At 41.1% G+C, this 24,882-nt stretch overlaps 1 protein-coding gene and 1 long non-coding RNA gene across 6 annotated transcripts in view; one reads left to right on the plus strand and one right to left on the minus strand.

The window, feature by feature from the left end:
• Positions 1 to 24,882, plus strand: part of tafa5a (TAFA chemokine like family member 5a) — a 778,752-nt gene that overhangs the window by 172,344 nt on the left and 581,526 nt on the right. For 3 of the 5 annotated variants that reach the window (XM_073066370.1, XM_073066372.1, XM_073066374.1), the window contains exon 1: positions 21,890 to 23,191. The exons of 1 other annotated variant lie outside the window; for it this stretch is intronic. In XM_073066370.1, the coding sequence (XP_072922471.1) occupies positions 23,044 to 23,191 (148 nt within the window). In that variant the 5' untranslated portion in view covers positions 21,890 to 23,043. Of the gene's footprint in view, positions 1 to 21,889; positions 23,192 to 24,882 lie in introns of those variants that run through there. One more of the 5 variants, XM_073066371.1, reaches the window with a different exon arrangement.
• Positions 1,969 to 21,948, minus strand: LOC140738696 (uncharacterized). The gene is made up of 4 exons (XR_012101424.1): positions 21,821 to 21,948; positions 20,929 to 21,418; positions 3,208 to 3,320; positions 1,969 to 2,161 (listed from the first exon to the last, which is right to left on the minus strand). It is a non-coding gene; the product is annotated as an uncharacterized lncRNA (long non-coding RNA).

Below are 24,882 nucleotides of genomic sequence, written 5' to 3' on the forward strand. Positions count from 1 at the left end.
TTTAACCACACATGCTGCATGTTACCACACTGGAGACTAGGAGCAGTCTGCCATCTTTGGAAATGGTAAAGAGCCACAAACCTGGAACCAGAAAGTAAAGATCAGGCGAGCTGTTCCGTGTTTACATCGATGCATTGAAGAATCTACACTGACATTGCAATGTTGGCACCTTACTGGACTGAATTCCTATGGGCTTCAGCAGATGAGGAAATCCATCTTACATTATTACATACATAAGATTTATCATTTTAGCAAAACAGAACTTCAATAGAGAAGGCATTCAGAAATGTCTGCATAGCATGTGCATTAATGCTCTATATAAGAAAAATGGCAATGGCAACGTCAGGAACTTTAAAATTAAGCCTGAGTCAAATGAATGAGTCTAGTGTGAAACAGAAGATTGATGGTAAAAGTTTACACTGATAAAAAGCTGATCATCCAGCACAGCATTTATTTGATCATTTGTTTGGGGGTCTTGACATCACTGGCGAGGAGTGTAGCTGTTGCCCCAATTAGCAAAATTTTCATGGAAATAGTTTAAAAGGTATAAAAAGATGAACTATGATTTAACTAAGTAACAAATTATTCATTTAAATGAAATACATAATAAATTATAATTCTACCAAAACTACTACTGTACTATAAAAATGTGTATTCGTTCTTAATCGTTATCGATGGAGAAATTCATTCAGTGTACCCTGATGTGTTGTTTTGATTGACTGTAAATAAACAAAATTGATGCAGCCACCTTTTCCAGATAGTGTACTGCCTTCAAACAGTGCTTTTGATGATTGCATCCTCCAAATCTTCATTTTCATTGTAACATTCAAGGCGATTGTTGATACCTTCAAATTCTTCATAGATCCTAACTTATTGAAGCAGTGAAATCATTTCATTTTCACTTCCGGCTATTTCTGGCACATCCAACCCCAAATGCATGAAACTGCAGTGAGTAAAACGGTTCTGAGTTGTCTTACTGCTTATTAATCACTAACTATAAGTGACAAAAATAGCTGCTTTTTGACCATAAGCTGGCAAGTGATGCCGTTTGAGGACTGCTCACTCTAATCACAGTGTCAAGACGTGCACGTGACTGATGCTAGTTAGAAAATGTTCAGCAATAGTCTCCAGCCCCAATTAAGTGACATAGTGTCCCAAATAAATGAAAGGAATCCTGGCTATCCTGTTCCTGAAGAGTTGTCCAAATAACTGGCTGCCCTGATTAACTGAAGACGCAGTTAACTGGACTCCATTGTATTTTCAAGCCATGGCAGTGGACATTCTGGAAAGAAACCTGCAGTTGGGTTTGGAGGTGCTGTTGGAGTAGCCAAGGGAATGGATATGGCACACTTTGTAGATGCTACACATGGACCAGTGGTGTATAGAATAAATGTTCAGGAAATGGATGGAGTACCAATCAAATATCTCAGACTGGAACAGTGAACATGATGAGCACTGCTTAAACAGTATTATTGCCGTCAGTGAGAATAATGAGAACCAAAAAATCTTTAGAATTAAAGAGAAAGTTTATCATCAGCAAATGACTGGCATCTATGGGGAGGGGAAATGTACATCAAGTGGTTCAGCATTGTGCCATGAACAATAACTATACTAGGTTTTAAAATGTATTCCGGTGAGACTTTGAAAACCAGTTACATGTGATGTGCTGTGTATTTTATCCTTAAAAGTTGGAAACAGAAGCTACTTAACATGGTTGATGCCTCCAAAATAAGCCCAAATCTATTAACAAATGATGAGTTCAGAGAACTTGCAGTCAAATTGGAAGAACATATTAAATATGGACATTTTGTCAGCACATTTAGCTAAGCTTCTAGAACAATATGTGTTTGAAGAGACATACTTGCATTAAGGAGCACAGAATCCATTGGAAGCCCAGATGGCTACCATTAGTGCTAAAGGGTCAGACAGAGGAGAAGTTGAACACATTTCAATAGCATCAAACTTTGTTGACGTTTAGGGCAGCAATGAAGGTCCTCCTTCCTTATCTGTCCTTGGCCATCTTCACTATTGTACCTCAGGTGTGGTTCCAGATCTTCACTTCTGCCTCTACGCTACAGTGCCAAGTTGTCTTTGATCTCCTGTGTTTCCTCTGCCCTTCAGCGTCCAAAGAAGTGCTGTCGTGATGATGGCGTTGTCCATACTGTCGCACACAGATATAAAAGGATTCTTTATTGCTGTTTCCATACAACGTTTTTTGACCAGTCATGGTTGTTAGCCATGAGCTGAACCCCTGAACCTAGATTACTGATGGACCACTCATAGTCTGACCTCTAACATTTTACCTGTTTGGCATGGGTGACCCTACCAAGAGCCAAAGCACAAGGTGCTGACTCCAGCCAACGTAGCTCTCTGGGTCATTGAGGTACATAAGCCTCCAAACGCTAGGACAAGCTTGTGTTCCCCTTGAAAATTGGCACCACATGTTGGCCAAAATTTCCAAATACTTGAGAAATCCATGAGCATATTTAGCTCGAAAAAGACTGAATGGGTCTGTCCAAAACGAAATGCTTTATTTGGATGGGAGCAGTTGGCCTTTCTGATGCACCATTGCAGTCCTCCTGGGGCCCACCGTCCCCTTGGTTAATAGTGGGGGACCATGGCGTAAAAAATGTTGGGAAACCCTGCACTACACCCAAGCTGAATCTTGCAAATGATGCCTGTTCACAAATCAGAGTTGTATAACTGAGGTTGTCGAACAACAATATCCAGCTAACTATGAGGCAGAAAATGGAAGTACTTCTTTCGGAACACGAAGGCATTAGTTCATAGAAGTTTGTCTACAGGATTGAGGGAAATAAGCCATCAAATGCATATTTTCCATGACTGCAGATAAGACCCACTAAAAGGATCCCTCTGTAGGTTAAAGTTATATGAGGCCACTGTGGGAAAAGTGTAGACATGCTCACCATTCAAAATGGATTCAGGTAAAGCACAATGGATCATGTATCACTTCTGAATGCACTATAGAAGAACTCAGACTCAGTTACAGACTGTATTGGTTAATGGTCCATGACTTCAGAGGTTTCAATTTGAACATTTTATGAACTGAAATCGGATCAAGCATCACTTTACATTTGCCTGTCATCCAGGCTCAAAAAAGAACTGAAAGGATAGTTCATGGAGTGGACGAGGTATTAAAGAAGTAAAATTTGAAAAAGAGGTCTGGCCTTGCTACAGAACACTCACTTGTGTATTTTTTTTCTTTGTGGTGTCAATTAATGTCATGATCTGAGGCAGGATACACTCCTGTGTAAATGCTGATGCTCAGAGGAATTGGGATCAGTCTGGTTCAGCCGAATCTGAAAGGGAAGGTGAAAGAAAAATAGTTGAAGCAAAGGCAAGCATCATATTTCAAAATGGTTGAGATTCAGATGACGAAATGGAATATTGAAGGAACGGTGGAGATATACGTTCCAATTAAAAGTCTCACAAGGGAAGGTGACTGATTCAGGAAGTTTTATGTAGACAACTTAGTCTTATTTGAAGAAACACAAGAGTTTACTGAGAAAGATTGTGGGTGTGAATTTACTCCTGAAGTAAGTCCTCGAGTTATTGTGGAAGAGTTGATGTGGAACATAGTTGAAAGAGGTGACATTAACAATACCTATTGAATTTCCAGTATCAACACTAACAGCACAGGAAATTATAAAGATCAAAGAGAATTTGGAAACCAATCAATGAGTTAGATATGTTAATATTGTAAAACTAGATTAATTTTTTAACGTAGGAAAAGAATGTGGTACATTTCAATAAGCGTGACTTGATTACACAATGTATCTTTGTGTGCCAGTGTTAGATAGGAACCTTCAATAAATGAGACATCTTCTGGAGCATATTACTCTGCTTACTTTGCATTTAACTCCATGAGAATGCATAGGACTGTGTGCATTATACTAAGTTCATGAGGAAGCATTCTTTTGCGTTACACATCTCATGGTTATAGTTACAAAGGGACCATGACTCCTATTCTAGGGAGTAATGGTTTAAGAAACAGGATGTTTATAAATTCTTTGTATTCATCCCTCATTTCTCACCAGGCAAGCATGAAGCAGGCACTAGAATTTTAGAAGTGTGGTTCTGTTCTGACAGCTCCATTAACAAACAAACATATCAAAATAGACACCATCTATGAACCCCTAAGAGCCAATGAAATGTAAGCCAATAGAATTCAAGGGCCTACTTGAAGGGGTAGCCAATCAACACTGAAGCAAATGAAGGGGGCCTATTTAAAACTGAGCACTCCTAGAGAAAATCACCAACGACTGCACACTGAAGATGTCATCTTGATTGGTGATGAAACGTCTGCAAGCTATTGTCACTGCCAAGCTCGGCAAATTCCACAAAGTCAAGCATTTCAACCAGAGCAACCAATATTCACCACCATACTAAACAGCTGCACTATATTTCATGTTCAAGAATTACAGAGTCATGACATGGAAATGGACTCATCAATCCATCAGGTCAATGGTGACTATCAAGCATCCATTTATATCATTTCTACACTAATCCCTCTTTGTTCCCAGCAACTTCTCCAGAAATTTATCACCCATCTACTGAGCAGGATATTTTCAATGGCTGATTAACCTCATCATTGTTATGTGCTGTGTCAAATGATGTAGGTGGTTATGGTCTCATCACCAGGATTGTTCTTGGCAATTTTTTCTACAGAAGTGGTTTTCCATTGCCTTCTTCTGGGCAGGGTCTTTACAAGGTGGATGACCCCAGCCATTATCAATACTCTTCAGAAAATGTCTGCCTGGCGTCAGCGGTTGCATAAATATGACATGAGATATGCACCAGCTGCTCGTATGACCGTTTACCAGCTGTGCCCATAGTTTCATGTGACCCTGTGCCCAAGAGTGACCTGCAGGCCAGCGGAGGGATGGAGTGCCTTGCACCTCCTTAGATAGAGACATATCTCCACCCTGCCTCCCAAATGGTTCAGCACAGACCAGGTGGGCTGAAGGGCCTGTTTCAGTGCTGTATTTTTCCATTACTCTATGTCTTTAATTAACTAATCTTTAGCATATGGAAGGAAACATATGCAGATAACACAGGGAGAACATGCAAACACCACATAGACAGCACCAGAATCAGAACTGAACGAACGCCACTGCAGGTGTGAGGGAGTAACTCTAATAGCAGCATCATCTGCTAGGATCTGAATGGCTCATTTAATCATTGCAACTCTAACTCCTCTGTAAGTGTCTTGTTATGTACTTATCACAGTCAATAATTCTTTCCATCCAATCAGTCACGACCACATTGCTCAGCCGCCTGTTTCTGATAAATCATGTCTTCTCATATATCATACAAGTAGCAATGAAAACAGCAAATATTCCAAGGTCTGGTAATTGATTTCCCACACCCACTACCTCCTCTGAGAAAGTATTGAAATGGACTGAAATTGCCTTAGTTCATTATAGTGCCAAGTAAGAAGGCATTGACTGGAGAAGGGGTTTAATGCAAGCACTGAATTAGGATATCACAAGGCTTATGATGTAAATGTGATAGTCTTTGATCATATATTGTGCATGCAGGGTTTTGTATCCTAAACTTATTGTCTAATAAATACAATACACCTAAAACACTCAAAAACTTCTACAGATGTACTGTCGGGAGTATTCTGGCCAGCAGCATTGCCCTTTGGAATGGGAGGGCTACTGCACAGGGTCAAAGTAAGCTGCAGAGAGTTGTAAAATTAGCCAGCACCATCATGGGTACTAGCCTCCACAGTATCCAAGACATCTTCAAGGAGCAATGCTTGAGGAAGGAGGCAGAGAAGCCTGAAGCACACACTCTGTGTTTCCAGAGTCACTTTTTTCCACTCTGCCATCCAATTTCTCTGGATGGGCACTGAATCCATGAACACCACCTCACTACAACTTTTATTTATTTCTGTTTTTGCACTATTTGTTTTAACTTAACTATTTAATACACACACACACACACACACACACACACACACACACACACACACACACACACACACACACACACACACACACACACACACACACACACACACACACATATACTTACAGTAATTCAGAGTTTTCTACATATATCATGTTTTTAATTGTACTGCTGCCGCGAAGGTAACAAATTTCACGACATATGCTGGTGATATTCAACCTGATTCTGATATTGAGTTCAAGTGAAAATTGGATAGAAATACATCCACCAAGTACTGAGTCATAGGGTCACAGAACACAACAGTACTGAAGCAGGCAATTTGGGCAATCTAGTCCACGCTGAACTATTAATGTGCCTAGTCTCATCAACCAATACCTGGCCCATAATCCTCCATACCCTTCCCTTCAATGTACTTACCCAAATTTCTCTTCAATGTAGAGATCAAACCCACTTTCACCACTTACACTGATAGCTCGTTCCACACGCTCACCATGCTCTGAGTGAAGAAGTTCTCCTTAAATATTTTACTTACTTACTGCCTGCTATGCTTTTGGTGTTTAGGGCATCTATGGAAAAAAGTACAGTCAATGTTTCGGGCTGAAACCTGCCCGAAGCATCGACTGCACATTTTCCCGTAGATGCTGCCTGGCCTGCTGAGTTCCTCCAGCATTTTGTGTGTGTTGTTTAAGAACTTAAACAGCTACTTTTCAAAATCGCTAGTTCAAGTTATACACATTTCCATTTAATTAGACAAGGACTTAAATAGACAAGAAGCGTAAATCACAAAATATTAATAATGAAATATGCCACAAAATAATGTTAAATATTTTTCTTTCCTTTTGCATTTGCTTGCTCTGGTCCTTCCCCACTTTCTCAAATTCAACAGGAAATAACTAACAGGATAACTTTATTGAATGCTCTGGTAACTTAGGGAAAGGAAGAATATGTTAAGACTTTATTGCCTGGAACATAGGAAAAGGAAGGGAGATTTGATACACAAATATAAGTATAGATAGGTAAACACAAGCAGACTTCTTTCACTGAAATTGTGAGAGGTCATAGGTGAAGGGTGAAAGATGAAATATTTAATGAGAACCTTGAGGGGGAACTTCTTCACTCAGAGGGTGGTGAGAGTGTGGTACGAGCTGCCAACATAAGTGATGGATACAGGTTCGGTTTCTACTTTTAGGAGAAGTTTGGATAAGTGCATGGATGGGAATATATGTAGAACTATGATCCAGATGCAGGTCGATGGGACTGGACAGAATAAACAACTTGGCATGGACTAGATGGGCTGAAGGGCATGTTTCTGTGCTATAGTGTTCTAATATCCCAAAGCGTTTTACAGCCAGTGAAGTATTATTGTAATGTAAGAAGACTTTAGGCAATTTGTGCAAAGCAAGTTCCCATAACTAATGAGATGATAATCTGGTAAAGGGTATCTAGATGTTAGCTGAGTGGTAGACATTGATGGTCAGGGGAGAATGCACATGCTCTTCTTCTATTAGCACCACAGCAATTTCCATTTTCACCTGAGCCAACAGTTTAATCTCATCTGTAAGATTTTGTTGAAGCCCCTAGTTCAACAAGACTAGAGGTCGGAAGTAAGTGTGTGTGTGTGTGTGTGTGTGTGTGTGTGTGTGTGTGTGTGTGTGTGTGTGTGTGTGTGTGTGTGTGTGTGTGTGTGTGTGTGTGTGTGTGTGTGTGTGTGTGTGTGTGTGTGTGTGTGTGTGTGTGTGTGTGTGTGTTGAAGGAGTTAGTTTTGCTGTACCTGCTTGCTGCTTGTTGTCTGCTGTCTGTGTGTCACTCTGCTGAACATTGTCGGCACGTTATGTTTGCATCGGGATGTGTGGCGACACTTGAGGGCTCTCCCCAGGTTGTGTTGCTTGTTAACACAAACAAGGCATTTTACTGTATCTTTTGATGTGATTAATCAATAAGTAATTCTTGTAGTTTTGATGTGAGACTTGAACCCAGAACCTTCTGACACAGAATCAAACAGGCTACTGGATAAGCTACAATTGACATATTGAAGTACGTATATTGTCACGAATCTGGGAAGGAAAACAAAAACAAAAAAGAATAGAAATTGTATTGATCTTTGGAGGACTGAAGTCTTATTTTATATGTTGTCTAGCTTGTAACAGAATGTAGAATTTTCTGTTTTCACCAGGATAGAACATAAATCAAAATATGTCCAAAGACTCTGGTGTGTTTTTTTCTCATACTGTAATAGTAAGTGGGATTGTTCCGCAGAATATTACTCAGAATGATAATCGTCCTGTGCCGCCAAGAACAGTAAATTAAACCAAGGGCTTATTTAGTACTCTAGATCTTCACTCTTCCTATGCACTGAGCAATATCGATAGTGTTGTTAGTGTCAAAAATTATCTCGATAAACCATTAGCTGGTTGTATTTTTTCAAACATGATTGTACTAATATTAAATTTGGAATTAATTTGCGGTGTATTTAATATTTCTGTAATAGTTGAGTAATCCTGTAAATATATTGTTTGCTTAAGCATTCTTGTTTGTTTCAACAATTCATTACAGGGTTATATGTAAAAATAAGTGAATTGCATATATCATCGCACCACCATGTGGGTGGGTGCCTCACTTGAAGTAATTTTGAACTTAGAGCCGCATTTTCAGATTCCTGTGTATTCCTTTGAATTAGTTGAAAGTTTTGAAGTTACAAAACGTAACAAATTCCAATATTAACACAATCATATTTGGAAAGATGTACGGTAAAAATAAATATCATTCTTATTCATATTCATAAGTTGCTTTCGCTACAAAACACCACCAACAACTTTCATTTACACAGTCATATTACTTGCTGCCCATTACGGTGCTGGTGTTTAAGGCAGCATTGAAGGTCCTTCATCTCTGCAAACACCAGGCCTCAAACTGCAGATTGTCTGTAGCTAGCTAGTGCCTAAGACTTTTGCACAGTACTGTCGTAATTGTATGTATTGTACTGTAGTGCACAGGGAGAGGGGAGGGAACGTGAAGCAAAGATCACTAAACCAATTGTTTGGAATCAAACGACCTTGCCTGATGTCTTAGGACTGATAGTGTCTGTACCCATAGCACTCTGGCACTCCTTCTCTGCGACCTGTCCCACACTCCTCTTGCGGTGCTCCATACTCACCATTCCCAACATCCTTTGCTCCTGCCAGATTTACAAACTCACTCTCCGCTCCATGTTGACAAATGCATTTACTGTGCAAAGGTTTTGGGCATCCTAGCTATATATATTGTATGTGCCTAAGACTTCTGCACAGTACTGCTGTACACATATTATTGTTTTTGAGGATGTACTGCAGATGAACCAGAGATCCACTCTGTTCTGAAGTCCAGGTCTCTAACATTTAAATCAGCTGACCGTGACCTTTACAAAAATCAAGACTACCTCTATAAAGCTAACAGAATTGTTTAGAGACAATACTAGTCCAAAGTCGAGTCCCAGTCAGCCATCAGGTGTGCCATGGCTGACATACTATAAAAGGTCAGGCATTGCCAACACATCCCTTTTTGATAAGCCTAAAGCATTCAGTGTTTGGCAACACACACAAAACACTGGAGGAATCCAGGAACTCCGCAGGTCAGGCAGTGTCTATGGAATTTAATAGATTGTCGATGTTTCGGACCGAGACCCTTCAGAACTGAGAAGGAAGGGGGAATTCACCAGAATAAAAATGCGGCGGGGGGGGGACGGGACGGAAAAGGCTAGCTAGAAGATGATAACTGAAGTGAAGTGGGTGTGAAATGTCAAAGGCCGGAGAAGAAGAAATCTGATAGGAGATGAGAGTGGACCATAGGAGGAAGGGAAGAGAAGGTGCCACACATGAGGTTGCTTACCAAGTTAAGTGCCCATGGTGTTACAGGAAAGTTACTAACATGGTTAGAGCATGGCTTTCTTGCCAAGTTTGCAGATGATATGAAGATTGGTGGAGGGGCAGATAGTGTTGAGGAAACAGGTGGGATGCAAAAAGACTTAGACAGAATAGGAGAATGGGCAAGAAAGTGACAAATGAAATACAATGTTGGAAAATGCATGGTCATGCACTTTGGTAATAAAAAATGTGCGGACTATTTCCTAAACAGGGAGAAAATCCAAAAATCTGAGATGGGAGTCCTTGTGCAGAACATCCTGAAGGTTAACTTGCAGGTTGAGCCGGTGGTGAGGAAGGCAAACACCATGTTAGCATTCATTTCAAGAGATCTAGAACAAGAGAAAGCGTGTGATGCTGAGGCTTTATAAGGCACTGGTGAGGCCTCACGTTGACTGTTGTGAACAGTTTTGGGTCCCTCATCTTAGAAAAGATGTGCTGGCATTGGAAAGGGCCCAGAGGAGGTTCACAAGGATAATTCTGGGAATTAAAGTGTTATCATACGAGGAACGCTTGATGGCTCTGGGCCTGTACTTGCTAGAATTCAGAAGGATGAGGGGGGATGTCATTGAAAGCTTTCAAATATTGAATGGCCTAAACAGAGTAGATGTGGAAAGGATGTTTCCCATGGTGAGAGAGTCTAGGACAAGAGGGTACAGCCTCAAGGTAGAGGGGCACCATTTCAAAACAGAGATGCGGAGAAATTTCTTTAGCCAAAGGGTGGTGAGTTTGTGGAATTTCTTGCCACATGCAGCTGTGGAGGCCATGTTGTTGGGTGTATTTAAGGCAGAGATTGATAGGTACTTGATTGGACATAGCATCAAAGGTTATGGGGAGAAGGCTGGGAACTGGGGTTGTGGAGGAGGGAAAAAAGAGGATCAACCATGATTGAATAGCAGAGCAGACTCGACGGGCCAGATGGCCTAATTCTGCACCTATATCTTACTGTCTTATGGAGAAGGGTACCCAAGGGACCGTAATAGGCAGGTGAGAAGAGGTAAAAGGTCAGAGTGGGAAATAAAGGGAGTGCGGGCTATAAATTTGTATACTGGAAGAATAAATTGAATTTCATGCTATCAAGATGGAGGCTACCCAGGCTGAATATAAGGTGTTGCTCCTCCACCCTGTGGGTGGCCTCATCTTGGCACAAGAGGAGGCCATGCACAGACACATCAGAATGGGAATGGTAACTGGAATTAAATATATTTGGTCACCATGAAATCCTGCTTGTGGCTGATGGTGTGGAGGTCCCCCAATTTATGACGGATCTCACCAATGTAGATGAGGCCATGTTGGGAGCACCGGACACAACAGATGATCTGCTGGTGAAATATTGCCTCATCTGGAAGGACTGTTTGATCCAGTGAATGGTGGAGGTGAGGCGCGAGGTCTATAGGTAGGTGTAGCACTTAGGCCCCTTGCAGGGATAAGTTTTAAGAGGGAGATTAGTGGGCAGGGATGAATGGACCACGGAATTGAGGAGGGTGTGATCCTTGTGGAAAGTGGAGGAGGGGGGAAGATAAAGATAAGTTTAGTGGTAGGATCCGTTTGGAGATGGCGGAGGTTGTGGAGAATAATGTGTTGGATGCAGAGGCTGATGGGGTGGTAGGTGAAGCATTCTAGGGATGTTTTGTACAGAAGGGAATGGGTTCATCACCACCCACCATGATTGTCTCCAGTACATCTACATCTACAATCATCATCACTGATGTAAGATCAGTCTTCCAGAGGGTGTACCTATGAAAAGCATTGGGCACAGAGGGTGTCTCTGGCTGTGTCCTTAGATCCTGCTGCAGATTAACTGCCAGCGTTCTTTGCAGGTGTTTTTAACCTCTGCATCTACAGGCAGTGGTTCCCTTCTGCTTTAAGAAGACCACTATCATCCTGGTACCAAAAAAAAAGTGGGATAACCTGCCTTAATGACTACTACTGAGTGGCTCAAACATCCACCATCGGGAAGTGCTTTGAGAGGCTGGTCATGACAGGCATCAACTCCAGCTTTTCAGTCAAGCTCAACCCACTGAAATTCACTTATTGCTGTAACAGGTCTATGGCGGATGTCATCTCCCTGGCCCTACCTTCATCTCTGGAGTATCTGGACAGTAAAGGCACCTATGTCAGTTTACTGACTATAGTTCTGACTTCAGTACTATTTCTCCAACCAAACTCATCCTGAACTCAGACACCAGGCTTCAATGGCTCCCTCTGCAATTGGATACTTGACTTCCTGACCAACGGACTGCAATCGGTAAGCAAGCAGCAATACCATCGCCATAATTATTATCAACACTGGGGCTCCACGAGGCTGTGTCCTCAGCCCCCTGCTCTATGCCTGTACACTCATGATTTCGAGGCCAGATTCTGCTCCAATTCTATCCACAAGCCGGCCGATGATACTAGCGTAGCAGAGCGCGTTTCAAATAATGATGAGTTGGAGTCCAGGAAGGAGAGAGGTAGTTTAGTGCCATATTGTAATAACAACAAACTTTTCCTTAATTTCATCAAAGGAGTTAGATCATTGAATTCAGAAAGAGGAATGATGCACATGCTCCAGTCTACGTCATTGCTGATGAGATTCAGAGGGCTGAGAGCTTCAGGTTCCTAGGTATGAACATTGCCAACAGCCTGTCCAACCACATTGATGTCACTGCCAAGAAAATTCAGCAACACCTCTACTTCTTCAGGAGGCTAAAGGAGTTCAACATGTCCCTATCGACCTTTAAGCATTTTTATGCTTACCATAGAAAGTATTCTGTTCGGATGCATAACAGTTTGGTATGGCAATTACTCTGCACAAGACTGCAGAAAACAGCAGAGAGTTATGGACACATCATAGGTACCAATCTCCCTCTATGGACTCTGTCTGTACTACTTTCTGCCGAGTAAATCAAAGTCCCCACCGACCTTGGACATTCTTATCATACAGATGTTACAAAAGCCTGAAAGCACATACCACCAGGCTGAAAGACAGCTTCTATCCCATTGTTATCAGACTCTTGAACAGACCTCGTGCTTTCCCACTGCCTCCTCATAATGCTTCTGTTTCCTTTGTTAATAACCTTAAAATAATGCTTCACGCTTCATTAGATCTGGAGTATAATGTTATGGAAATAATTGTTTCATATGAATAAAACTGAAGCCATGTACTGTATTAAATTGAGATTTAATTTCAAATTATCAATCCATAATTTAATAATTATACAATAAAATTGACTCTTGACTTCACAGTCTACCTCATTATAATCGTGCACTTTATCATTTAACTGTACTTCACTTTTTTGGTTGCTTTTACACTTTATTCTGCATTGTTATCATTTTGCCTTATTCTTCCTCAATAATTATTTGATCTCTATGAACAGTATGCAAGACAAGCAGACTTGTTACCAAGATATTTCACAGTATCTTGGAATGTGTGTGCCCAAAATCAAAAAAAAAGCTACAATATGCAACACACACAGAATCCTGGCAGCATCCATGGAAATAAATAAGCTGTCAACGTTTTGGGCTGAGACCCTTTTTCGTGACTGTTCTAATATGATAGGTTTCAAAATAATCAGCTGTTCACTTTGGTTTGGAGCAAAGCAGTGAGATTTTCTCATGATTAGATCTGCTGCATTTCCTATGCTCTTCCTCATAACCATACAGTTACATTCTTCTAAAGATCATTTCCTAAATAATTGGAAGCGAGATATATTAACACTGTTAATATGTTACGGGCAACGGTAACTGTGTTCCGCTTGTGCCATGTATAGGGAGCTGAAGGGAAGATCTTTTATCAAAGATCTCCAATCACCTGCATATGTATTTGACTGAGGCTACTGTCTAGATTTTATTGTAAATACCTGTGGGGGAAGAACTCAAATTGACTAAGAGTATAGGTGGAATTTGGTTGTTTCATTTCAATACTGCAGACAGTAGTTGTATGGGGCATAGAGCTCTTGCTGTTAATTCAGACGTTTTCTTTTGGCTTCCCTATTGGCTTCCAGTTTGTCACTGGCCTGGACTAAAGGTTTTCTTTCCAGTGACCATCAGTTAAACTGTGCTGACATAAATGTGATCCCCATTTATTCCCTCAGTACAAAGCTAAACTGCTCTAAAGATGTTTGGCATAAGTGAAGCTCCACAAAATTGGAAGGTTAGGGCAGGTGGGATGTTGAAATTTTAGAAACCTGAAGCCAATCCCACCCAATCTCAGACTCAGTTTTAATGGAAATACAAAGGGATAATGGGCGGCCAGCATGCCTCACGCATTTTGATAAGGGTGTGTGCCTCATTGTATCTGCCTTCTGGTTCCAACCTATAAAATTTGGTCTCCTGTGCCTCAGGAAATGTGGTAATTGGACAGAAATGATAACTGTCCATGGAAGAAGACCCTTCCAGCCATGTTTGGGGCTAGAAGGTGCAGGTGTATTTCTGTTCTGTTTCCATCATCCTCTCACTTCATCACTGGAACCTACCCACACAATCAAACATCCACCACACAGACACACCCAAGATCTGTCTCTCTCATGATGTAAATTATCCCAGTAAGGAGTTAATTCCTTATGTACAGTACTGTGCAAAAGTCTATATATAGATAGAGAGCTAGGGTGCTTAAGACTTTTGCACAGTACTGTATTTGTCAATGTGGACTGTGGGATGGTGTGGGACAGTTGGGGGGGAAGGAGTGCTAGGGGCAGGGGGAGTCATGGTACAGTCACACCTCACCCAGCCCTTTCCCTTTTCCCAACCCTGCTGCATGCTTCCCCCCATTCCCTTCCCACTCTCAGTCTACAATAGAGACCCATATCAGAATCAGATTCATCATCACTCACATATGAGTGTTGTACTTCTCTATGACTCTAATTCATGTGGAGAACAGACAACAGGTACTGTGGCCATTTGTAGAAACTCAGTAATATACAGTACTGTGCAAAAACATTAGGCACATATATATAGCTAGGGTGCCTAAGACTTGCACAGTACTTATTTGTCAATGTAGAGCAGAGAGAGAGTTTGCAAATCTACCGGGAGCATAAGATGCTGGAAATGGTGGAGGTGAAGTACCAGAGGAGGGGTGTGAGACATGTGGCAGAAAAGAAGTGACAGAGGCAGAGAGTGGCATGGGTGCAATCACACCCAGCCCTGAGATACCAGGCAAAGTCATTTTACTCCAAACAATTGGTTTATTGATCATTACAGAGTGTGTCTCTGGTGCTTCCCACTCCCTCACTTCTCCCTTCCCCTTTTCCAAAACATGATTCCCCTCTCCCTGCTCCCTTCCCACTCTCAGCCCAGAATTGAGACCCATATTAGAATCAGGTTTATCATCGCTCACATATGCCATCAAATTTGTTTTTGTCTTTGCGGCAGCAGTACATTGCAATGCATAAAATTACTACAGTACTGTGCAGAAGTCTTTGGCACCCTAGCTATATATCTGTGCCTAAGACTTTTGCTTAGTACTGCAACCGTAGTGCTGTGCAATCCTACACGGCAGCTTCTGGCCGTTTTAAATGATGGTGAGCTGACAGTCCCTATCAGCACCTCTATAACAACAGCAGGAAATGCACCTTCTCTGTTGCTATGGCTTCTTTAGCAGCATTTCCTGTGTGAGAGTTCCACCCGTCAGGAATCATAGAAATCTGAAAATATATAGAAGCCATCCAGCCCGTCATACCTTTATCATATTTCCTCTTGTTTTAGTCCTAAATGTTCCACATTCTCAAGGATCCATGCACTCACCTTTACAATTACATCTCCAGACAGAGTGTTCCTTGATTTTGAGAATCTGATTGGTGGGAAAAAAAAAATCTCCTTTCCATTTTTCTACTAGATATTTTGCCAATGCTTTTAGATCTATGACCTCTAGTTATTGACCCACTCACTGAAGGGAATAGTTTTTGTATCGTAACCTTTCATTGCTCAGAGAACCTTAACAACTTTAGTTCCAAGGAGGACTGTTATAATGTTTACAACCTAACCTCTCTTTGGAGGTAATATCCCTCATCTATGGTAAATCTCCTGTATATTGTTTTAAATTCCTGGATTAGCTTGCTGGAATCGAAAACATTCATAAAAATGGTGAATCAAGATCAGCCACATGGTAGCTGGTTTCAAGTGAAATCCTTATTCTTCACGAATGACTTTGAAGCAAAATGGGCTTCAAAAATATCTTTTAAAAAGACAAAGAAGGCTTGTCATTTCCTTTATGATATAGTATTATTAATAACCTGGGTTTTTCTTCAAGAGTGGAAACTGAAATTTGCAAGCAATTGCAATTCTATGAACACCATTTTCTGCTACAACACTGACCTCAAGGTATGCTAATTTAGCTCACTCGCAAAAAGGGAATTCCAGAAGATAACCTGAAAGGAATACATTAATTGAACACAACTCCATCACTGTATTTAAACAGAACAGTGTGTTCTAATAGCAAGAGTAGTCAACAGATTAGCTAGATAATTTTACAAGATTTTATTTGGAATATAAAAATTCAACCTCAGTTTCATCATCCCAAATAACATGTTTGAGCTAATAAGACAGTCAAACCAGTGTCACAGAGTCATAGAAAAGTACAACACAGAATAGCCCCTTCAGCTCATGCAGCCCATGCCTACTCCCATCGACTTGCACCAGGAATATAGCCTTCCAAACCCCTACCATCCATGTACCTATCTAAACTTCTCTTAAACGCTAGCAGCTCATTCCACATGCTCACAACCTTCTGAGTGAGAAAGTTTCCCCTCATGTTCCTCCTAAACTTTTCACCCTTAACCCTTAACCCAAGACCTCTAGTTGTAGTCCTACTCAACCTCAGTGGAAAAAGCCTGCTTGCATTTACCCTATCTCCACCCCTTATAATTTTGTATACCTCTATCATATCTCCTCTCTATCTTCTATGTTCCAAGTAATAAAGTCCTAACCTATTCAGTCTTTCCTTATAACTCAGGTCTTCGAGACTTGCAACATCTTGATAACTTTTTCTTGTACTCTTTCAATCTTATTTACGTCTTTCCTGTAGGTACGTGACCAAAACTGAGCACAATATTCCAAATTAGGCCTCACCAATATCTTATACAATTTCAACATAACATCTCATCTCTTGTACTCAGTACTTTGATCTATGAAGACCAATGTACCAAAAGCTTTCTGTACAACCCTATCACTCTGTGATACTTCTTCTAAAGAACTATGTAGCTATATTCCCAGCTTCCCTTTTTTTTCTATTGCATTCCTCAGGCTTGAGAAGTCCATTGTCTTCTGAGTCCAAACCCTTATATTCAAATGATAAAACACCAACATGTGATGAATAAAGATATTCACTGTTGCCCTCAATGAAATGAATGTAACCCAGTGGCCCAGGAAGGTCAAGTTAGATTCACTTTCTTATGATGCTTACTTAGGAAATCTTTCAATATAAAATTAAAAAGAAAGACTGAAGTTGGGTCAGAAAGCTTTTAACATTGGTGATACATATTCCCAGTAGACAATACTGGAGGGCTATATTCAATGATAAATTGGTAGTTTGGGAAGCAGAAGCAGGGAATGCCATCTTAATAAAAAAGTTTATCAATAGTGTGGTTAATATGCTTAGTCACTAAGTTCTTTTTTTCAAATTTTCATAAATGTGTTTTTTTTTACAAAACCCTCTTTATTTCTTTCTGTAAAATCCTTGCATGATTATTACAGAAGGAAAATGAAGATTAAATTGTTTGCTGTATGTTTTAGTCATGTTTAAACATGACTCCTGACAAGGATTGATTTACCCCGCTGGCATCCATCATTATCAAAGCTCTTGTTAATGTGGAGCTTGGAGTTATTTTTGCTTTGCATGTCAGAAGATGAACTTTACAGGAAGAAAGCAACAAAATCAATTAATTTTATATTGTTGTAATCAATTAATTATATGTTCTTGAAGCTAAAATAAAATTACTTTACTGCAATGTATTTCCTTTGATTTATCTTCTATCCCAGTTTGGAATAAAAACTTGTTTGATCTTCAATCTTATGAAAAATTGAAAATCCCTTGAGCCAACAACATCACTTTGACTGATTTGGATCCCATTATTGGAGAATTGGGAGATCGCTGGCATCACTATAGAGAATGCAGGTGCTATGCATCTAAACTGACTACATTGAATAATGGTTCAACTTTTAATTGGATTACTTTATACCAATGCAATTTGTTGAAAATCTGAAATTCGGGTGATTTACTTAGCTTAATGAGTTATGTTTTCTTCATCTAAATTGTTCTGGATTTTAAGCAGATGAAGAGGCAATCTGGATTGCTTTAATAGTATTTAATGACAAAGTGGTGCTTATCTGCATAGAAAGACAAAGAAGAGAAAATATACTGACTGACATACATGACATGATCTATTAAATTAGATTTGTTTGGTTACAAGAGTTACAAAGACATACTAATAGAAAGCAAATAAAGTATTAACAGGGTTGCAAGGTCTGATCAGAATAATTATGGAAAAAGGTCAAACTCAAAAATATTTTCATCATTATTGTCTTTATTGGTTTACCTTTAAACTCTTGTATTCTTTAGCTCTTGGATATTTTAAATCTCAGTTTTAAAGTTTTACTTCTTTAGAAGCTTGTGAAGATTTGGCATGAACCTAAAACCTTGACAAACTTCTATAAGATGTGTGGTGGAGAGTATAGTGAGAGTATTGACTCAGTCTGGCATGGAAACACCAATGCCCTTGAATCGAATATCCCACAAAAAGTAGTGGCCCATCCATCACGGTAAAGCTCTCCTCTCCATTGAGCACATCTCCAAGGAGTGCTGTAGCTGGAAAGCAGCATCCATCATCAGCAACACCCACCACCCAAGCCATGCTCTCTTCTGCTATCAGGATGAAGGTACAGGAACCTCAGGACACACACCACCAAGATCAGGAATAAATATTGTCCCTCTGTCATTAGGCTCTTGAACCAGAGGGGATAACTTAACTTGTGCCATCAATGAACTGTTTCCATAACTTATGGACTCACTTTCAAGGACTCTTCATCTCATGTTCTCTATATTTATTGCTTGCTTGCTTGCTTGCTTATTTATTTATCTATTTATTTATCTATCTATCTATCTATCTATCTATCTATCTATCTATCTATCTATCTATCTATTTATTTATTTATTTATTATTCTTTTTTATTTTTATATTTCCACAGTTTGTTGTCTTTTGCACATTGTTTCTTTGTCCATCCTGTTAGGTGTGGTATTTTTATTGTGTTTCTTGGACTTACTGTGTATGCCAGCAAGAAAACAAATCTCAGGGCTGTATATGATGATATAATATACTTAGATAATAAATTTACTTTGAACTTTAAACATTGAAGGAAGTGTGCAATCTAATTTTTAGTTACTATCTTTTCGAAGTATATATTTTCAAATTGTTTTCAATTGTATATGTGAAGGACAGCATGACAGCATATACAGTGACATAGTGGTTAGCACAACACATTACATGCCAGGTGGTCTGGGGTTCAACTCCAACCGCTACCTGTAAAGAATTCATCTGTTCTCCCTATGACCGTGTGGGTTTCCTCTGGGTGCTCTGGTCTCCTCCCACAGTCCAAAGATGTACCGGTAGGTAGGTTAGTTGGTCATTGTAAATTGTCCTGTGATTAGGCGAGGGTTCAACTGGGAGATTGCTGGGTGGTGTGGCTTGATGGGTTGGAAGGGCCTATTCTCCACTGTATCTCAATAAATCAATAAATAACCAAATATTCTCCAACATTTTATATATTGGGGTAGGTAACAAATTAAGTTAACTTATAGTGCAAACAGTTGCTGCAGATGATCATGCTCAGACTTGAGGAGAGTAACTGAAGATGTCATTCTTTTATATTATAAAACTGTAAATAACTTCAGAGTGATGTTGATTTATTGGTACATTACACTACTATGTATCTTGCCAGGACTAGTAATATACTAAGTTAAAGTTAGAACCATACACGAGGACCTGCAATGTTGTCACTGGGTTTGGAGGCTTGCATGCCTCAATGACCCGAAGGGCTATGTTGGCTGGAATCTGGGTTTTATGTTTTGGCTCTTGCTAGTGTCACCCATGCCAATCAGGTCAAAAGTTAGAGGCCAGATTAAGAGTGGGTCAGCGGTCCTCCAGATTCAGGGTTTCCATCAGAGCTAACAACCCTGACAGCTCAAAAACAATTGTTACGGAAACAGTAATGAAGAATTCTGCTATATCTGGGTGTGATGCTATGGACAGACAGAGATGGAGGACCTTTATCGGTTCCCTAAATGCCAGTGACATAATGGGCAGAAGTAAAGTTAGAACATTAAATGTATTGTTACATTAGTACAGTATCTCCGTGATTCAGATTACTTTCATGCTGTTTGTGAGGAATTGTCTTAGTTAATAATGTTCAGAAGTGCCAAGTATGGGTCAGGGTGACACTATTTTGCATCAGTTTTAGAAATGGTCTTGTGGAATGCTGAAGCGAGTTAAAATATTAGAGTGTGTGGTTTTGTGGACTTAAATAGAACAAATCAGTTTTAAAATTGTAAATAATAGCCTTACCCCAGATGCAGCTTTCGGACTCAGAAATGAATGGGTTCATTATCACTCCATATACAGACAGTCTGGACCCAGAGTGCTGTACTGTTGAAGTGAGTCTTTAAAATGAGATATTAGTGTGTTGTCACCAGGCCAAAATGTTAAACTCCACCCATCAATACTCCACCACTTTCTCTACAACTAATAGGAGAGGGTAATAAATCTGGCCTTGCCAATGAAGCTCACATCCTGATAATTATTTATTTGAAGAAAGATCCAAACTGTCTGTTTGTTTCTATTAAAAGTTTCTATTGCACTTCTTGTCAATAATTTTCCCTCAACTAGTATCACAGAAACTGATTGATTACCTATCAAACAACCTCCCTGGTGTTTATGCACTTTCCATCCATTACAGAGGTGATGTTACCTCAAAGGTAGGTAAGTGCGAAATATGTTGGGATGCCTTGAAGTTATGAGAGGAGACATATAGGTGCGCTTAATATTATTAAGTTTGCTTAGGTCTTTAACTTCTATTAAAAATACACAAGCTTCCTGAAACAGGCTAGTATTTCTATTGCACTAACCAGTCAGTTGATAGGCCGTACTGTGCGAGGCTGCCCGTGTGATGTTACGGGCGGGATATGTGGCGGGCAGCGCCCAACTCCAGATGTAACCGCAGCACTGCCAGAAATGCCCCAAAGCACCTTGCCCACTTGACTGAGAAATGGAAGATTCTGCAGAGGTGAGAGCAAGAAATAATTCCCAGCGGGTATTTTGTCCTTCTTGCTGATGGTTATAATGAATATTGCAGACAGCAATAGAATGCGGGTTGATTAAAGCGTTTGACAGTCAGCTCTCTGTCTCCAGTTGCAGCACATAGTGCGCTGGAATGTTCATTCGAGCTGTCACACCGCATGCAATTTGATCTCTTGGTTTATTGATTTGATAGTCTGAAGGTTCTACTGCAATATACATCATCTGTTTTTCCCATCTGTAAAGGTACTTGAGCCTAAAACGGATGTTAATATTTTACACTTCTTTCTTTAGTTGAACTTGATATGGAATGCTGTAATTCTGAAATTTGAGAAAATAATTTAATTATTTTTGAATAAAATCTTTCACTTGAAATAAAAAAAAAACATTTTTGTTTGTCACCGGGCAAAGCTTTGAATACCACTCATCTAAATGGTGATTTCCAAGTTTATGTACATTGAACCCTACTAAGTGACTTGCAAAGTACCACATTCACCTACAGTAAATCGTGGCACTATAACGTATCAAATGTCTTATCCGGCATTTAAAACGATAAACATTTAATCACACGGGGGGTTGCATGGGGCGTTTTGCAGACTATAACTGTTAGCCTGTGTATCGCAAGCATATCACATATTGGGAACGGGGTGAATTATAGCAAGGAAGCACTCGACGCAATTTAACTCATTGGTACCCGCGTTGATAACGAATTATGTAACTCACATGCACTCAGTTTCTGCTTCTTCGATGTCTGCCGCCGGTTTAAAACCTTTTTTAATTTGCTGGATGATATGATGTAACCCTTGGCGATTCGGACTGCTGCTGCCCTGGTGTATACAATGACGGTGTTGCTGCCAGCGAGTGGGTCCTATCGCTTAACGTGGTTATTGATCACAACGAAACTCGGCTGGCACGCTGTGGCAGACTGGGAAAGCGGCGGGGGTTAGATGCTCCACAATCCACTGCTAATTTCAGATGTATTCCGTCTGACGTCAGGAGAGGATTTGCCCGAACGTGTTTTTCCCCCCTCTCCAATCCCGCGAACCTGACAACCGGATCAGGATGCTGGCTTGAAATATAAAGAGTGCCGAGTTGGGAAAATAGGAATCTCCCCGGGCCGGGGGTTAGTGGGGAGGAGGAGCGGCAGCGGCAGGCTCACCGTGAAATTGCTCGCAGTGGAGAAGTCTCCGGGATGACTACATCTTACTAATAAACCGAGATCGCCCCCTCCCCCACAAAAAAAAGAGTATTTAAGAGCCAGCTGTTGAAGAAGGGCGAACGGAGATTTCGCTGAGCCTGTACCTGAGGGGGGGAACAACAAGCTCCAGGAAAGTGACGGCGGGGGATACAGAGAGGAGCCTGAGCCTGATCCGGAGCCAGGGAACGGGGCGGCTGCCGAAGCTTCCCCGGTGTGTTGGGCCGGCTGCGTGTGTGTGTGGAGTTGCTTTAAAGCGTCGCCGGCGGACAGAAGCAAAAGTCCGGCCGGCAGATCTCCTCCCCCTCCAGATCATGAGCTGTCCGCTCTGCCCCGAGAGTGGAGGAGAGCCGCGGCGAAGCGCCAGGTTGTCAGCAGCAGCGGCGTGCGGGGACACCTCCCGGTGAAGTGAAGGCAAGGGACGGGCAGTGAGTGTCCCCGCCAATACCCCCCTCACCTCGCCCAACAAGCTACAGCTGTTTTCATTGCCGGGAGAGGTCTGGCTGGGGGGGGGGGGTGGGGGGGAAGAGCGGGAGAGAGGTTTCAGCCGTCCCACCCGGAGTGAGTTTACCCTCGGAGTGTCGAGTGCGGAGACCGGGTGCAGCGAGGAGCCGGAGAGAGGAACGCCGCTTCATCCCCACTGCATGGATCGAGCGGAGCCGGGCGGCGCGCACCCCTCGCCCCTTTGAAGGATTGCACCGTTTCTGGGCCGGAGGAGGAGAGCAGAAGGGGGAAGGCACGGGCACTCTACATGCTCCCTTCTGGCGAAGAGTACCGCTTGCTGCCAACCACTCAACCGCCTCGCACCATGCAGCTCCTGAAAGCAGTGTGGGCTTTGGCCGGAGCCGCTGTCTGCTGCGTGCTGCTGTTCGTTATCCATTCACACTTCCTAAAAGAAGGTAAACACTTTCAGCTACTTATCCTGCACCCTCCCTCCCTCCCTTCTCGCTTCCGAGTTTTATTTGCGCCTTTTGGTTACACAATGTAAACAATCTCGGAGATGCGGCGAAACAGTGAGTTAGTTGTTCCGTCATTTGGATATACAATCTACCATTATAAGCAAAATCAGAGTCAAATCTTCTCAATTATCTCCTGATACTGTCAGATTGCAGTCCGTTTCACTCACAGACCTGTCTTTTATTTCCCGAGTGTTGCAATAGACGGGTTGGCTTGGATTTTTACTACTTAAAGCTTGAGAGCTATATTAACTTGAGTTAACCTGAATGTGGAGAGGTGGTGAGAAAGGAAGGAGCGAGAAGGGGAAGAAGGATTCACGTTCTTCCTCCTCGGGATTCGCGGCGGAGCCGGGTAGCAGTGTGAGATTCGGCGGAGGGCGCTGTAACTCCGCGCTTATTGCCGGCTATCCGCTTTCTCTGCCGTCTGGTTACTGAGGGGGTTCTCTCTCCGCCGTTACTTCCACCTGGCAGTCAGCTAAATTTTCCTCCCACCCCTCATCAGAAATTTCCGGGCGACGAAGTGCGGAGATTGCTTTACATCAGATTTACGTAAATAATAAAGTTAGCCTTGCAGAATAGAAAAGCGATTTTTCAGCCCGGACTGTCGTTTGCTGAAATGTTAGTCAGCGCTTACGCAACAGCAAGTGCACTTGTGTAGGAATTGCATTCTTCTGAAACACAGTCCAGACCTTTTTTAATATATATAAAAAAACTGATCTGAGTAAAACACCCTCTCATAAAATAGAGTGAAGTCACACACAAGCATTGTTATTAAATCTGAGCGAGCATTCAGTTAGCTAATCGTTTTAGCGGTTTGCACTTAAAACTTTTTTTTTAAAGTTTCATCGCTTACTGTCAAGCATAATATCTCTTCGGATGCTAGCAGACTTTTATGACTCCGATAAAACATTCGTCAGGTCACGTTGATTGTAGAGTAGTAAAGTGGTTTCATCTAAATTCGTGATTTGTTTAATTGGTATGCTAATCTGGATTTGAAAAGTCTATTTCACAGGCATAGAAAATTAGTCTTGTCCTTCCTCTCTTTTTTTGCGGATGCAAGAACACTAACTCTGGATCTTAATTGGTATTCGCTGTTAATCCAGAGCTAGAGTAAGATGCAAGTCGTATTTGATAATACCGGAGCGATGCAGAGAACTAATGGTAAAATACTTTTTGACATTTCACCGGCTACAGTCCGTGGCTGGCATCTGCCTATAACAAACCCCAGGACAGGACAAAAGATCTTGTAACCGAATCAGTGGCAATGAATGAGTGAATTGCCCTTGAACACACTAGGAGAATTAGTAACTTGTATTGCAAGTTACGTTAAATAAAACATTTTAAAAAGTGTGACGGGCGCGTTCAATACTGTTGCTTTGGCTACAGCATATTATGTAACATAACGGCGCAGTGAAGCTGACACTGATTGGTCAGAACTTAACTACAATTTTATTTACAAACTGAGTTCAGATGTTTAAAAAACTATCAAAATTTTTTAGCTTATCGGTGATATTTCAGTATTACTAATAGCTACGGGGGAGTTGATTTATTTTGTCGTTGTCTAAGTCGTTTATAATAAAATCTCGTTGATTTCTCCTGCTGTTTTGTACATCCACATCGTGACACATTTTAGA

This window comes from Hemitrygon akajei, chromosome 14, assembly GCF_048418815.1.
Source record: "Hemitrygon akajei chromosome 14, sHemAka1.3, whole genome shotgun sequence".
Taxonomy (NCBI): Eukaryota; Metazoa; Chordata; class Chondrichthyes; order Myliobatiformes; family Dasyatidae; genus Hemitrygon; species Hemitrygon akajei.